Source organism: Rhinolophus hipposideros, assembly GCF_964194185.1.
Source record: "Rhinolophus hipposideros genome assembly, chromosome: 17".
NCBI classification, from domain to species: Eukaryota; Metazoa; Chordata; class Mammalia; order Chiroptera; family Rhinolophidae; genus Rhinolophus; species Rhinolophus hipposideros.
This window is the reverse complement of record NC_138063.1, coordinates 30,562,185-30,578,869: the sequence shown is the minus strand read 5'-3', so window position 1 is coordinate 30,578,869 and position 16,685 is coordinate 30,562,185. Positions and strand designations below refer to the sequence as shown.

Sequence of the window (16,685 nt, the reverse complement as noted above, 5' to 3'; positions counted from 1 at the left end):
CCCTTTCCTCTCTCCTGTAGCTCTCCCCTGCATTCTGAAGCAGTGGTAGGGCATCAGACCACATGGCCTTGTGGCCAGATGTTCAACAGTTCATTTCCCTACATGGCTCTTGGCATAATATCTTCACACCCTCCGGGGCATGCAGTGACCCGCGCAGAGCCAAGAGCTTAAAGACATTTCTTGACTAAATGGTAGTTCAGTGATTTTTAATGAACGTCAAGCGTTCTGCACTGTCATTAAAGGACACAATTAACAGAGTGAAAAGGCAACCTACAGAATGGGAGAAAATATCGTAAATCACATCTCTGATAAGGGGTTAATATCCAGAATATGTAAAGAACTCCAATTCAACAATAAAATAAAATAAAAATAAAAATCTGACTGAAGAAATGGGCAAAGCCCTTGAATAGATATTTCTCCAAAGATGCTCACATGGGCAATAAATACATGAAAAGATGCTCAATGTCACTAGTCATTAGGGAAATACAAATCCAAACCACAGTGAGATGCCACTTCACACTCAGTAGGATGGCTGCTATGAAATGAGAGAGAGAGAGAGAGAGAGAGAGAATGTTGGTGAGGATGTGGAGAAACAAATACCTGTGCACTGTTGATGGGAATGTGAAATGTTGCAGCTGCTATGGAACACAGAATGGCAGTTCCTCAAAAATTGAAAATTGAATTACCATATGATTCAGGCAGGATCTCAGAGAGACATGTGTATACCCATGTGCACAACAAGATTATTTACAATAGCCAAGAGGTGGAAGTAATGCAAGTGTTCGTTGCTGAATGACGAATGGATCAACAAAATGTGGTATATACATACAATGGAATATTATTCAGCCAAGGAAATCCTGTCACGTACTACAACATGGATGAATCCAGAGGACATTATGTTAAGTGAAATAAGGCAGTCACAAGAAGACAAATACAGTATGATTCCACTTACAAAAGGTACATAGAGTAGCCAAATTCAGAGGCAGAAAATAGAATGGTGGTTGCCGGAGGCTGGGGAAAGGGAAAAAGGGGGAATTATTATTTAATAGGTGCAGGGTTTCAGATTTGCAAGATGAAAAGAGTTCTGGAAATTGGTTGCACAATAATGTGAATATACTTAACACTATGGAACTCTGTGCACTTAAAAATGGCTAAGATGGTAGATTTTATGTTATGTGTATTTTACCACAGTTAAAAATAAAAATAAAAATTTGAGAAGATGAGCAATATGATGGATAGGTAAACACTATGCCCGCCGCATTCTGGGATTACATAAAATTACAACTAAATTATAGAACAATTATCCTTGAGAATCATCAGAAGATTAGCTGAACAGAACCCCTATAACTAAGGATATAAAGAAGAGGCCACATTGAGACTGGTAGGAGGGGTGGAGATGCAAAATGGGCTGACCACCCAAACCCATAGGGAGTGGGTGGGCACTGGGAAGGACACCTAGGCAGTGGAGGTTCCCCCCGAAGAGTGAGGAGTCCCAGCACCACACCAAAACATCTGGCAGTGAAAATCAGCAAGGATTCCATCTGTCCATCCTGATGAGAGTGAAGGCAATTAGAAACCCAGATGTCCTCTTAAAGGGCCCGTGGATAAACTCACTCATTTGCAGGCACTAACCCTGGGCTCCAACGGAGGGTCAGTGACTCGAGAGGTGCCAGAAACATATAGGGAAAGATTGAGTTGTGTGGCTTTCGAGTGCGGATTAGAGAGACAGCCACCATTATCCCTGTGTGGAGCCCGCCTCACGTGTAACCTACAGGACGGCACCATCTTTCCTGTGTTGAACCCACACCCATAGGGTTGCCAAATCTGAGACGGCATTGGTCTGGTAAAATTTGCACGTGCACGTACCACCTTGGTGACTCCCTTGGACCCCCTCCATCTAATGTAGCATCACCTGGGGCACTCTCAGCTCCTCGCTGGTCAGCATTACCCTGCAACCTTGCGGGAGGCTTATACAGCAGCGGTCGGTCTATAGCAGTGTGGGAAACTTCTGGTGGTAGGCAGCCAGCCCTAGCTTGTGCTGCAGCCTTTCTTTGGCAGCTCTTGGGGATCCGTGAGCCAGAGGAGAGTGGTGCCTGGCCATGGTGTTGGGGCATTTTGTGAAGAGGCCAAGGACTCTGCACTGGGCAGGAGCTGCATCTGCATTAACTTTGTACAAATCACTGGCTACATACATCCTGTGACTCCCGGAGACTCTGCCCTGACCAGCTAGCACAGCATTGATGGAGGGCACTCTCAGCTCCTGGGTGGTCAGCCCCTCCCCACAAGCTGCTAGAGGCTTTTACAGCAGCGGATGGCCTGCGACAGCCTGGGAAGCTTTGGGTGGTGGACAGTCAGCCCCAGCTTATATTGCAACCTTTCTGGGGCAGCTCCCAGAGTTCTATGGGCCCAACGTAAATGATGGCTGGCCACAGTGTTCTTGGGGTATTTTGTGGAGTGGCGACGGGCTCGGTAGTGGTACACAAACTGAATCTGCATTAACCTTATGAAAAACACTGCCTACACCCTGGGACCCTGCCCCACCAAACTTGGGTGGGATCACTAGGGGCACTGTCAACACTGGGTCAACCAGCCTGGTCCACGCACCTAAGGAAGCTCTTTCAGCCGCAGAGCCTGATGGGCAGCCGGCAGGTGACAACAGGCTTGGGGAGCTCTGGGCCTTTTGCTAAGCTGCCCCAGGTCCCATACTGGTTGCAGCTGACTCAGTTCACAGCAAGGCCACCCCCCACATGCCTCTAGGTCCAACACAGACAGCAACTAATTGCATATAGTTTCGTAGCTCCTACCAGTAGCCCCTGGCTGGTCACAGGCAAGGCTGAAATTGGCCTGCATGGGAGCCCCTCCCAGGAGGCACAAGAAACAACACACCCAGAGGCTGGCTTCAGACCACACCAGAGCACTACCTGATTAGCCCCAAAGCGGCACAACCAATGGGTGGTAATAATAGGCACAAGAGCCCCACTTAAGCAAAGCCTCCTCTGAGGGGTCAGCCCCCACACAGCATCTCATATGCTGTGCGCAGAGCCAATCCTCACAGCCAGTCAGCCTGAGAGTCAGTCCCACACATAGATTCGCCAAAAGCAACTAAGGCTCAACGACAACAGGAGAACACACACAGCACACACAAGGGACACTTCTAGAACACATGCACAGGTGATCAGAGAGACACCTACTACATAAGGCCACTTGGCAAAGACTGAGACATAGGAGATGTACCTTATACACAGAAGGAAACACAGAGAGACAGCCAGAATGAGGAAACAAAGAAACATGTCCCAAATAAAAGAACAAGAGAAAACTCCAGAAAAACAACTAAATGAAATGGAGGCAACCATCCTACCAGAGACAGAGTTGAAAACACTGGTTATAAGAATGCTTCAGGAACTTAGTGAGAACTTCAATACAGAGATAGTAAGCATAAAGAATGGGGATAAAAACCATAAAAAAGAACCAGTCAGAAGTAAAGAATACAATAACTGAAATGAAGAATGCACTCGGAGGAATCACCAGGAGATTAGATGAAGCAGAGAATTGAATCACTTCATAAATTATATAAATGTCTAAAAACTAAGCTGTACACCTGAAACTAACACAAAACAATATTGAATGTCAACTATAATTAAAAATATAGTCGCAGGGATGTGTAGTGCAGCATGCGGAATATAGTGGATAATGTTCTAATTACTACACTGTTGGGTAGGTAGACTTGATGGGGTTATTGCTGTGAGTTACATAAATGTCTAATCACTATGTTGTTCTGTACACCTGAAACTAGTATATGAAAAAAAAGAAAAATGAAAAAAAAGTTCTGACTAGTCTCATTCAGATTGTTCACTAGGCAAGCTTGTTCTAAAGTAGCACCCCTGTGGATTTGGGATTTGTTATTTGACCACAGAACACCTCTAGGAGAGATGCTCCTTACATTCCCAGGAAAATCACCTGGGCCCTCACCTGTGCAGCACAGTTCCCGGACCCCGAGTCTGAATCATCCAGGCTAGTTAGAAATACAGGCTAGTTAGAACCTCAGGCCCCAAACTCAAAGAATCAGAGTCTGCATTTTAGTAGGCTTCCCGGTGATTTGCACAAGTTAACACCGGAAAAGCCTGGCCTAGAGGAGAGCCTCACTGTGGCATGGGTGCCCTTCCCACCTCCTCCCACTCCTGGTGCATTCCGGGGGCCCACACCTTGGGTTCCCTCACCTGGCCCACATCTGAATCCCTTATTTAGGACCTCAGCACAGTTGCCCCGCTCAGAATCAGATTCCGCATTGCCCTCCTCCCCCAACTTGGTTCCATACCATACCCCTCACCTGGATGGATACCCAGTACCTGGTCCCTTTCACTCCATTCTCCGAGCCGGGCCCCGCGCCTAGGATAGCACCTGAGGGCCCCCTACCTCATACCCGGGCCCCATTGGTGCATCTGCCCTCCCGCCCGGAGCCCAGCCCAGCACTTCCCAAACGTGGGTTTGGCCTGCCGCTCCCCACTTGACGCAACAGTACCCGGGACAAAAACGGGGCGGAGGCGCTCTTGTTCTGGTCACCTCTTAGCTACCGGCTTCCACGGTACGCAGCCGCCGAAATTTTATTAACCAACCTCGTGGATCCCCAATCATTTTTCCTCCTCCACCCTTTGCTCCGCGCATTCTCCGAAACGCCGAGCACACGCCCCAGTGGGGAGCTCCAACCCGGGAGGTCTTCTTGCAAACGCCTCGCCCAGCACACGAGGGTCCCTCCACGGAGAGTGAGGGAGGGTCCCAGGAGCTGTGAGGAGATCGGGCCCGGGACAGTCAGGCGCGTGGCATTGCTAAGTTCCAGGATGCCGAGCAGGAAATAGCAACTCGTTGCTTCTTTCATCATCCTCTCGGTGACACCACAGATAAAGGGGAACTTCGTATTCCAAGTGTCCGGGGCCGCTCCGTGGGCTGCGTTGGGAAGCTGTCCAAAGCGACAACAAAAACGGACACTCCCTCCCTGCGCTCCCACGTGGGAGAAGGGCAGGGAACAAGTGAAACTGCGGGAGTCCGCGCGGCGCGTCCCCGTAGCGCCGCCTGCGGGCCGGGTGCCATCGGCAGGCGCGGGGGCGCGGCCCGGGCGGGGCGGGGGTGGAGTTGGCGCCGGCTGGCCCGCACGGTTCTCTGCGCTCCGCGCGGCGGGCAGCCTTGGATCATGGCCTGTGAGGATGCGCGTCCCGGGGCCGAGCTCCTGGACTTCGCGCACTTCCGGAGCTCGAGCCCGCAGTTACGCGTGTACGGGTATGACGGGCGCAGCCTGCCGGAGCTCCGGGCGCGCGAATTCGGCCGCTTGGCAGGTGAGACTGGCGGGGGCCACCAGCGTGGGGCTGGCCCGGCGGCCGTGGGTGGGGGTGGGCACGCGGTTTCTAGAACCCACGTGGAAGGAGCCGTTTGCTCCACGTGCCAGGGGCGTTACCTCCTTTGGGGAGCATTTGAAATCGAAAGACCTGGAGGGACGCGTCCACGAGTCCGCTTCCTGGACACGGCTCCCCGAGGTCCCGCTTGCAGCGAGCTCCAAGACTTCCTGCTACTCTTGCTCTTTAGACTTTCCCGTGGTACAGACGGACGTAGTCCTTTTACAGCTGTCCCCACCCTCCGCTCACAGGGCCTACGATTCTGCCTTTGCCGGCTGCGAAACTTCCCAACTCTAAAGGTCCGACTGGAACCGGCTTTGCAAAATGCAGTCATGTGCAGCTGTGAGGTTCGGATGCTCGCTTTGGGACAGGAGCGGTGTGTGGGCGGACAGCGCGCGGGGTTGGCACGAGGACTCCGCCAGGCGGCCGGGTGGGGACCGAGAGGCTGCGACTTCTGGGCAGGGCCACCCCAAGGCTTCACCCCAGCCTTCCGGGATGGCTCACAAGCAGCTTTTATTTTCGAAGCCTTATTTTTCTCACTCTTGCAGTCAGAACAATGCTTCCGAACTCTAGCTCGCTGGGGGACTTGAAGACTTAGCAAACCGTGCAATTTGAGCTTTGAGTACAAGGCAAACGTGTAAATTGGACACGAGGACAGGAATCACATCGTGCCTTTGAGTTCCACAAGGTGGAACGTGGTTAAATTTGAAATCCAGCTCAGTCTGACCCTGTCGCTGTTCCCAACACATTATTGCAGGGCACGAACCTCTCCCCCACCGCTGCCCCCCCAGGGGTCGGGGTCAGAATGACCTTCTCCCCAGGGACCGTGGGTGAGGGGCTTCCTTGAGCAGAGAGGTCCTCAAGGTTAAGTGGTCAGGCCGCTGTACCTGCACCGGATTTGAGGTGTATTTATTATGTTGTGATGAACAATTGGTGGCTGCTCCCTTGCTTGTGGCACATCAGCAACCGTGACTTACCTCTTATTAATCAGGTGTCTCATTCAGCTCTATGGTCACTTCCTTGTTTAGGCTCAGGAGAGAGCCAGGGGGCTTTCTGGCCACTTCTCAGCCGCTTCTCTCTACTCCCTTCCTATTGTTCAAAGCTGTAAAGTCACCTGCTGGAGACAGCCCCTTGTCCTTATGCTTCCTTTCTGAACTTTTATATTATAGAAATTTCCTACCCTCATAATAGAGAGACTAATACAATGAACATCCACAGGTGTGGAGGGAGGAAGGGAGGCTCCTATTCTTTTGAAGCAAATCTCAGAGGCTGTACTCATTCAGTCCATAATTACTTCATTCCCTAATCCCTTCCAGCTCCGATTCCTCACACCATCATTGGCTGACCCCTCAGCATCACCCTGGAAAAGTAGAGACGTGTTCTGGGTCCCTCGTTGTTTCACTCTTGCCCTTCAGAGAATAGTACCTTTTCCCTCAAATGTGTGTTTTGGATGTGATAGCCAAGATTTCAGGTTGGGCTTCAGAGCCTCTTTAATATCTACTGTACAGATTGCTTCTTGTAATACCCTGGAGTCACCTCTCGGTACACCCATCATAAGTGGAAAATATCATGAAGTCAAAAATGCACTTAATACCTAGCCTACTGCACATCATAGCCTAGCCTACCCTCCTTAAACGTGTTCAGAACACTTAACATTAGTCTAGAGTTGAGCAAAATCATCTAACACAATGAATAATGCCATAGAACATCGGTTGTTTACCCTCGTGGTGGTAAACCCCCTCACTGCTGCTGCCCAGAATTCACAACAGAAAATCGTACTGCATATAGCTAGCCCGCAAAAAGGTCAAAATTCAAAATTCGAAGTACGGTATCTGCTGAATTGTGTCACTTTTGCACCATCGTAAAGGCAAAAAAGCGTTAAGTCAAACTGTCGTAATTCTATATTTGTGGTACTGTTGTGTGTATCCTTATTTATCTGTCTATATATTTATTTAATGCAAGTGTCCAGCATTTCCTATACATTACAGTTGCAGTCAGCTTTTGTGGATTAAACTCACCCCTCCCTCCCACTGCTAGGAGTCTTGGAACATAGCCACTTTTTTTTCCCTCATAGGACGGGGGAAAACAAAGTAAACCAAAATAACATAACCTTCATCTCCTCTTTCTTTCCTCTCTCCCCATAATTCTGTAGGTTTGAGAATTTGTCTGGTTAAGTGGTAGCTCTGGCTAATTAAATGCTTAACCTTTAAGTCCGCAATATTTTGCCTAATCAATTGGGTGGGAATTTCCTTGTCTTGGTGAAGGGAGCATATTGAATAGATGGCTCAAGTGGTTTTTGAAGCCCCAGGGTGCTTCTTAATGGTTGCTCATGCTGAGTGGAACTGAGAACAGAAGGAGCATGACCTTGACGAGATCCTGGACTTTCCTTTCTTGAAGACCTACTGCCAGTTGGTTTCGGGGTCAACTGCCTACTTCTAATAACAGCTGAACCCTGTGTAGTGTTTACTGTGCCAGGCACTGGAGTGGGGACTGTCACATACCCACTTGATTAACTCTCATCCCATTTGCAGATAAAGGAACAGGGACCCAGAATGGCTAGTAGTGGAGTAGGATTCAATTTAGGTTTGGTGACTCAGATTCTGCACTGTTAACACTATGCTGGTTGAACCTTCTAAGATCAGATCTCTAGCGATCTAACCTGTCTGCCTTGTTTTGCAAAATTAACTACTGGACCAAAGGCCAAAGCAGCCTTCTTCCAAATGGCTTCCTGACCCTGCAGAAGACGGCAGGCAAAGTGTGTGGTGCCCTTACCAGCAGCCACTTAGGTTCTACATGTATGCCAGGACTTCACACAAGCATCTTCCTGATAGCAGGGTGGGCAAAAGCTTTTCTTTTGGTTATGTACGTTGGCATTTCTGAATCTTCAGTAAAAGAGGACATTATTTTAATACTATTTATTGGATGAAGTCATACATTTATGTGGTAAAAACATGCAATACACTAGGAATAAAAGGAAATTTAATGAACCTGATGAAGGCCAACTGCCAAAAACTACAGCTAACATCATACTTAATGGTAAAAGACTGAAAGACTAAGAACAGGAATAAGACAAGGATGTCTGTTCTCAACACTGCTGTTCAACATTGTACTAAGGTTCTAGACAGGCAAGAAAATGATATAAATGGCACCCAGATTGGAATGGAAGAGTAAAACATTTCTACTTGCTGATAACATAATCTTGTGTATAGAAAACCCTAAGGACTCCACACACAAAACTACTAGACTAAAAAGGAAGTTCAGCAAGGTTATACGATAAAGACCAATATATAAACATCAATTCAATTTCTATACACTAGCAATGAACACTATGAAAATGGAATAAAGGAAAGCATCAAAAAGAATAAAATACATAGGGATAAATTTATCAAAAGAAGCATAAGACTTGTACACTGATAAAACATCATTCAGATAAATAAAAAAAGCCCTAAATAAACGAAAAGACATACTGTGTTCACAGATCGGAAGACTTACTATTGTTAAGATGGCAATGCTCCCCAAATTGGCTTATAGATTCAATGCCAATTCCTATCAAAATCCCAGGTACATTTTTGCAGAAATTGACAAATTGATCCTAAAATTCATATATGAATGCAAGGGACCCAGAAAATAGCCAAGGAAATCTTAAAAAAGAACAAAGTTGAAGGACTCAGACTTCCTATAAAAGTAAAGTAAGTACAATTCATACAAAGTAACAGTAATCAAGACTGTACTATTAGCAGAAGGATAGACACACAGACCAGTGGAGTAGAATTGTAAGTCCAGAAATTAATCCATATATCTTGGGTCAACTAATTTTCAACAGGATGCCAAGACTATTTAACAGAGGAAAAAATAGACTTTAACAAATGCTCTTGGGACAACTTGATATCCATATGTAAAAGAATGATGGTGGATCCCTACCTCACATTGTATTCCAAAACTTAAATCAAAATGGATCAAAGACCTAAATATAAGAGCTAAAATTGTAAAACTCTTAAAAGGAAGCATAAACACAAATCGTCAGGACCTTGGATTAGGCAATGGTTTCGTGTTTTTTTTGAAGTTGAATGTTTTATTATTAAATTTTTTTCTCCTGCAAGGCTGTTGCTTCACTTTTTAAAAATAGCACCAGCAAACACAGTATACTGCAAAATTAAGACAGTATTGTACGTCATCTGACATTGTGACAACTAACAGGAACTTTTCTCCATTGCCAGTCATTTCCAATGGAAATATCATTAAGTATTTTGACCCAAATCCAGAGATGGATGTAAGCAAGTTACAATACTATATAGGGCTTAACGTAATAATGTTATCGTTGAATGACATAAATTTTTATAACTAGATTTTACCACAAATTCAGTAATTCTGAATATTATAACTGAAAAAATCATAGGGTGTTGTGAAGAGATGCATATTGTATTTATCTGCAATCATTAGGAAGTTAAGGAGTCTTTCAGTAGCATTGTTGTAGTTTCTTTTTCCATAGGTATTACTAAAATTTGTTGTTTTAAATCTTCTATCCACCACTAATTTAAGATAACTATTCTATATTAAGTTGTTCATATGACTTTATTGGGCGGGGCGGGGCGGGGCGGGGCGGGGAGAGGGGTTCCATTTTCACTCCTCAAAAAATTTTATGTATTTCTCATACGCTTCTTCACTCATTAGTTCGTCTGGTTCTGAAAGGTTACTCAGCATCATCTTGAGCAGCCAACCAGCTTCATAACATTTGTTGACAAAGTCCCGGATTTCCTGCAAGAGCTTCATTAATTTCTGTTACTTCTCCTGATAGAGGAGAATAGAGTTTACTAATAGCTTTCACATTTTCAAAGCACCACACTCATCCGAGAGTAGATTGGGGCCGGTTAGAAGCATCCAGACGGTGCCCACCCTCAGGCCCAGGGCGGAGGCGGGCAGGGGTGATGGGCACCAAAGTTGTGCAGGCTGCAGGGTGGGGAGGTGGTGCACCACACACTCTGAGACGTTTGCAGGCAGGCAATGGTTTCGTATGACACCAAAAATACAATGAACAAAAATAGACAAATTGGACTTCATCAAAATGAAAAACTTTAATGCTTCAATGGGTGCGACCAAGGAAGTGAAAGGACAACCCACTGAATGGGAAAAAAAAAACTACACAAATATTCATAGCAGCATTATTTATAATAGACAAAAAGTGGAATAACCCGAATGTCCATCAGCAGATAGATCAACAAAATGTGGTCTAGCCGTACAATGGAATATGATTCAGTCATAAAAAGGAATGAAGTTCTGATACATGCTACAATATACCTGGAAAATATTATGCTAAGTGAAAGAGGCCAGACACAAAAGGCCACATCTTGTATTATTTCATTTGTATGAAATAATGGAAACAGAAAGTAGATTAGTGGTTGTCAGGGCTGGGGCTGGGTGGATTGGGAGTGATTGGTAATAGGTATGGGGTCTCATTTTGGGATGAATGAAAATGTTCTAAAATTAGTGGTGATGGTTGCATAACTTTATGAATATATTAAAACCATTAAACTATATACTTTAAAGGGTGAATTTTATGATATGTGAATTATATCTCAATAAGCAAAAATATCCATCCTGCACAAAACAAAAAATATTAAGTGAATGAAAGAATGAATGAATCTATTTACATTGTACGTTCTTGAAAATGTACCGTGTTTCTCTGAAAATATGACTGGGTCTTATATTAATTTTTGCTCCAAAAGACGCATTAGCCCTTATATTCAGAGGATGTCCTCCTGAAAAATCATGCTAGGGCTTATTTTCCAGTTAGGTCTTATTTTCGGGGAAACACGGTATCTCAGAGTTTGTTCTATGTCAGTGCTTATAAAGTACTAGATAAGGATAGTAATTCTCTGTTAAATACATGTTGATGGACATGTAGGTCATTTCCAGTCTTTTGCTATTGCAGACAATGCTGTACTGAATCTCCTCATAGACATGCCATTTCACAAAAGCATGGATATTTATAAGATCAATTCCTAGGAGAATTGCTAGATCAAAGAGTGTTTTTATTTTAAAGTGTTACCAATATTGCCAAAGTGTTGTGTATAAAGAAGTTGTACTAATTTGCCCTCCTACCAGCCATGTACCAGCAGGCCTGTTTCCCCACACCCTCACCCACACAGTGATCTATCCTTTTGATCTTGGCCATCTGAAAGGTAAACCTCAATATCTTCCTCTTACCCAGATTTGCCTTTCTCTGTTTATGAGAGAGGCTGGAAAGATCATGTATATTCCTCCTATTCTTGGACGCTCTCAGAGTTGTTCCAGTATTGACGAATGTAGACTTCACTCTGGGAAACAGAATCAGGGCTCACCCATCAAGGAAGCTCCGGAATAGGGTATGAGTCAGTCTGGGAACGAGCTTCACTATCATTAATCACAGATGTTTGTGGGGCTCCTCCTCTTTGTGGGGTGCTCTTCCAGATTCATAAGAGAGCTGGTTAATCAGGACGGCTTTCTCAGGGCTCTAAAGGTCCTTAAGTATTGAAAGTGCAGTTTTTCCATTGCTCAGGCCTACCCTTGGATGACACAGCACCTATCCAGAGGCTGGGAGTGGCCTGATGTTATGTCTGAACGCATCAAATGGGCAGTGCTCAAGCTTACACAAACCAGGTCTAGGTAAAATGAGTGGAGAACCTCGGCAAAGTAGCCACAGCTTTATTTTGTGTTTTCTTTCAGGAACTGTCTACCTTGACCATGCAGGAGCCACATTGTTCCCCCAGAGTCAGCTCACAAGCTTCACGCGTGATCTCATGGAAAATGTTTATGGTAAAGAAAAACACACCACAACTGAAGTTTGCATTGAACATTGGCCCACTACGTTCAGCTGATGTTTCTCTGCTTAATTCATGTTGGGTGAATAGACTGGGACCAAGTGGAGCACCCATAGCTGAATAAGCCCCACGGAGAGGGGGTCAGGCAAACACCCAGGGTCATTTCTTCTAACATATGTGTTGCCGGGATGGGAGAACTGGCCCAGGGGCACATGGGGTCATGTCAAGCAGGGCACAGAGGTACAACGGTGCTGTATTTGGTGGTGTGATAACCCTGTGGGACTGGCACAGTGCAGAGAATGGGACAATAGGAGGAACGTTCATTCATTCCCTCCATAAATATTGGTTGAGCAGCTCTGGAGTTGGGGGTGTGGTGCTGTCATGGGAACAAAGGAAACACATTCTCTGCTTTCGTGGGCTCTGGTGTACTTAAGACCTTCATCAAGTGAGCTCCAAATATATGTAAATCACGGTGTGAAGGGCAATAACAAAAGGCTTTTAGTGCAGGGCGTGTCGGGATCTCCAGAGTGACAGTGGGGTGGCAGTGTGAGTACCAGGGAAATTTCCTTAGGAGTGGGGTGAATGCTGGAGGATGAGCAGGAATTCACTTGGGAGAGAGGACAAACAGGGCATTTCAGGCAGAGGAAACAGCATGCACCAAGCCCTTGCTGTGGTTTCAGGAATGAGCCCAGGGACATAGAGGGAGAGGAGGAGAGGAGAGCAGTGGATGTATGAATGGAGAGGTAGGTAGATGCCTTACAGGTCCTCTGTAGAGTTTAATCTGTATTCAGAAATCAAGGGGCAGTCATTGAAGGCATTAATCGGCAGCATGTGATCAGGAGGTAACTTGGGAAAGGGAGTTTGAAATAACAATAGTAGTCGATGTAGTAGTGGTAATGTTAATAGGAATAAATAACAATAATACACAAATAACCTGTACTGAGCAGTCGTTGCACTTCAGGTACTGTTCCAAATGCTTCATCTCTGTTATCTTTCCATGCTCACCACAAGCTAAAGGACAGCTTCTGTAACAAGCTGCGAGTAAGGGACAGGTTCTGTTCCCAGTCTGGTTGTCTGGATGAGGAAACTGGGTTCCAGAGAGGACAGGTGCTTACTCTGAGGCCACACAGTCAGGAAGTGCTGGAGCTGGGGCAGTTGGGGGAGCAGGGTATCTAGACAGTTAGGCTTCAGAGCGCAAACCCTTAACCTCCACCATGCTGCCTGGGTTCGTGATGGTCCTGGCATGCCATACGAGGGCTCCCGGTAGCCAGCAGATATTTAAATCTGGGAATCAGCCTCCAGGGAAGATGTCAGTGAGGGACTTTATATTGATTTTAGTCAATGATTTGTAAAGAGACCTGCAATTCTCCTTTGTTAAACTTTGCAAGAATCATAACTGTGGGAAAGGTGCTGGCCTGAGAAATGACAGAATTGAGACAGAAGGTGGTTATTCATGATGTAGAGTTAAAAACCAAGGTGATGAAAGGTAACCTGGGTGTCAAGCCCCACAGGTTACTAGCTGATATGGCAAAGGAACACTGGTGGCTTCCATGGCCAGATATCCAGTGTGACCCAGTGTGGTTTGAGAGAACAACACCAACAACGAAAAACTCTAAAACAAACAAACAAAAATCCCAAGATTTGCCTTAACGTGCACGTGGGATCCTGCTCCTGAGAAATGCTGGTGACTGCACCCAGCAGGTCAGGCCCTTTGAACAGTCTGTGTTCACGCCTGGGGACTGTGATTTGAAGGAGACAATGATACTGTGGGACACACACAGAAAGGCCACCAGGAGTGGAAATTGACAAAGGAAGGGTAAAAGTGGGAGCTCCTTTATCCTTGAGAATAGGTGGGTAGAGGGAGTCATGATGGCCCCTTTCCCACATTAGGAGGAAGAGATAGATGTCTTCTGCAGGAACAGTGCCAGGAGCAAGGGTGCGAGCTCAGGGCAATAAATGGGAACTTAGGTCAAGTGGCGTTTGTGGCTCTGTCTCCTTTAGGGGAAAATGGCGTTTGTGGCTCTGTCTCTGTTAGGGGAAAGGCAGCTTCCTGAAATTGTGTACTTAGTGTTCTGGAGTTAATGAACAGAACTGGGCTGGCCACCTGTTGGAAACTTGTAGAAAAAGTTCTTGCATTGGCCTGGCTGCGTCTGAGTCAACTTCCAGTTACAAAATGCTGTCCTGGATCCTATCTTGTTTTATTCACAAGGGGAGGGTTGTTTTTTTTCTTGAGTTATATTTTTATATATCATAAAATTCACCTATTTCCAGTATACAGTTCAATGATTTTTAGTAACTTTACCAAGTGGTATTATGCAACCATCACTATACGTTATTTAGAACAGTTTTACCCCGCTCCCCCGCAATAAGATCTCTGATGCCCATTTACAGTGGATCTCTGTTACTCCCCCAGCTCCCCACCCCTCCCCCACCCCCATCTCCATACCCACTGTTCAGTCAACTACTGATCTACTACTTTCTGTATCTCTATACAATTTCCTCTGCTGGACATTTCCTATAAATGGAATCACACAATATGTGCTCTCTTGTGTCTGGCGTCTTTCACTTAGCATGCTTTTGAGGTTCATTTATGACATAGCCAGTAATTTGTTCCTTTTTAATGCCGAATACATTTCCCTTGTATGGATATGCCACATTTTATCTATCTGTTCACCAGTTAATGGACATTGATGTCCCAGAATTGGGCTTTACAAATAGAGCTGCTGTGAATATTCGTGTGCATGCATCTTTGCGTGGACCAGTTTTCATTTTTCTTGCGTATATAGGAGTGGAATCGCTGGGTCATATGTTAGTGTTATGCTTAACTTTTTGAGAAACTGAGGGAGAAGGTTTGGGAGGAACACAAAAGGAGGGACCATAAGTAGTGACTCGATGGCTTTGTCTTTGTAAACTGCCAGGTAATCCTCACAGCCAGAGCATCAGCAGCAAGCTTACCCACGACACCGTGGAGCAGGTGCGCTACAGGTGAGCAGCGGGGGCGCGAGCCTGGGCGGGCACTCCCAGGTGGATAGACGTCCTTCCTACAACCTGCCTGCATCCCACAAAGGTTCTGAGTTGGTTTCAGGAAGATCACATTCAGCGGAATGGCCACACATGCACATAGATAAAGATCAGGGTCAGAGGATGGAAAGGTAAGAGTGAGTGGCTGCCCCGCAGGGCATACCAGAAGCACAGGTCGGCAGCTCACTGGTGTGCACAGGTGTGTGTGGCTCGGGGCTGGGGTCAGGATTCCTGGGGACCAGAGTGATCAAGAGTGACCCAAGTTCCTAGATCTTGCTTTCAGAGGGAAGGCAAACAGTTTCTCTGGTTTTTCTTTGCATATTTCGGTAGGCATCTTTCGTCTTTCCCCACCTGTTTACTAATATTTGCATGTTAAACAGCTCGTTATATTTTTCCACATGTAACAATTGGTTTTTGGTAAATAATTTCCAAGGGGTAACTAAAGTGACTTGAATGGATACAATTTCAAATGATTTCCAATTTGAAAAAGATACTGGGTTGCCAATATTAAAAGCAACGTGAAGCAAGTTGATGACTTAAAACTTGTTACGGGCACAGCTGGCTAGCAGAACCAAGGAGGGGGCGTTTTCCACTAAGGTGAAGGTCCTTACAGATTATTGTCTTATCCCAGGTGGGGTGGAGACTTGAGAAGCAAGGTGATTTTGCCAGTTTGAATCCTGACATCACAGTTGTGTTTCAGCCTATCTGAATTTTTCCCTAGCTATGAAGGTAGAGAGATATCATAGTAGAAATGCGACTAATTCCAAACATTGAACAATGGAGAAAGACCAAGCTTTTGCTGCCATGCTGTGCTTCTTCCAGGATTCTGGCGCACTTCCACACCTCCCCAGAGGACTACAGTGTGATTTTCACAGCCGGGACCACGGCTGCTCTTAAACTGGTAGCAGAGGCCTTCCCGTGGGTGTCCCCAGGCCAGGAGAGCAGCGGGAGTCTGTTCTGTTACCTCACCGACAGCCACACCTCTGTGGTGGGCATGAGGATGGTGGCCAAATCCGTGAACGTCCCTTCCATCCCTGTCAGGCCAGAGGACATGTGGTCGGCGGAGAAACGGGGAGCTGCCGCCAGAGACCCCGCCTGCCAGCTTCCTCATCTCTTCTGTTACCCAGCTCAGAGTAATTTTTCTGGAACCAGATACCCTCTGTCCTGGATAGGAGAGGTCCAGTCTGGGCGGACGTGCCCTGTGAGTGCGCCTGGGCAGTGGTTCGTGCTATTGGACGCGGCCTCCTATGTGAGCACCTCGTGTTTGGACCTGTCCGTTCACCAGGCCGACTTCATCCCCATCTCCTTCTATAAGATCTTTGGCTTCCCCACCGGCCTGGGCGCTCTGCTGGTGCATAACCGTATGGCTGCTCTGCTGAGGAAAACCTACTTTGGAGGAGGCACGGCTGCTGCATACCTTGCAGGAGAAGATTTCTATATCCCAAGACAGTCGGTGGCAGAAAGGTACCTCGCCGTGGGAGTG

At 46.3% G+C, this 16,685-nt stretch overlaps 1 protein-coding gene across 3 annotated transcripts in view; it reads left to right on the top strand.

Annotated features, from left to right (window-relative positions):
- The first annotated feature begins 5,006 nt into the window (after positions 1 to 5,006).
- The window catches only part of MOCOS (molybdenum cofactor sulfurase), a 49,920-nt gene continuing 38,241 nt past the window's right edge, over positions 5,007 to 16,685 (top strand). Inside the window, exons 1-5 of one of the 3 annotated variants that reach the window (XM_081078293.1) lie at positions 5,113 to 5,327; positions 5,636 to 5,731; positions 12,087 to 12,176; positions 15,100 to 15,166; positions 16,025 to 16,666. In XM_081078293.1, coding sequence (XP_080934419.1) covers positions 12,161 to 12,176; positions 15,100 to 15,166; positions 16,025 to 16,666 — 725 coding nt within the window. In that variant the 5' untranslated portion in view covers positions 5,113 to 5,327; positions 5,636 to 5,731; positions 12,087 to 12,160. Of the gene's footprint in view, positions 5,328 to 5,455; positions 5,732 to 12,086; positions 12,177 to 15,099; positions 15,167 to 16,024; positions 16,667 to 16,685 lie in introns of those variants that run through there. The other 2 variants (XM_081078292.1, XM_081078294.1) reach the window with 2 other exon arrangements.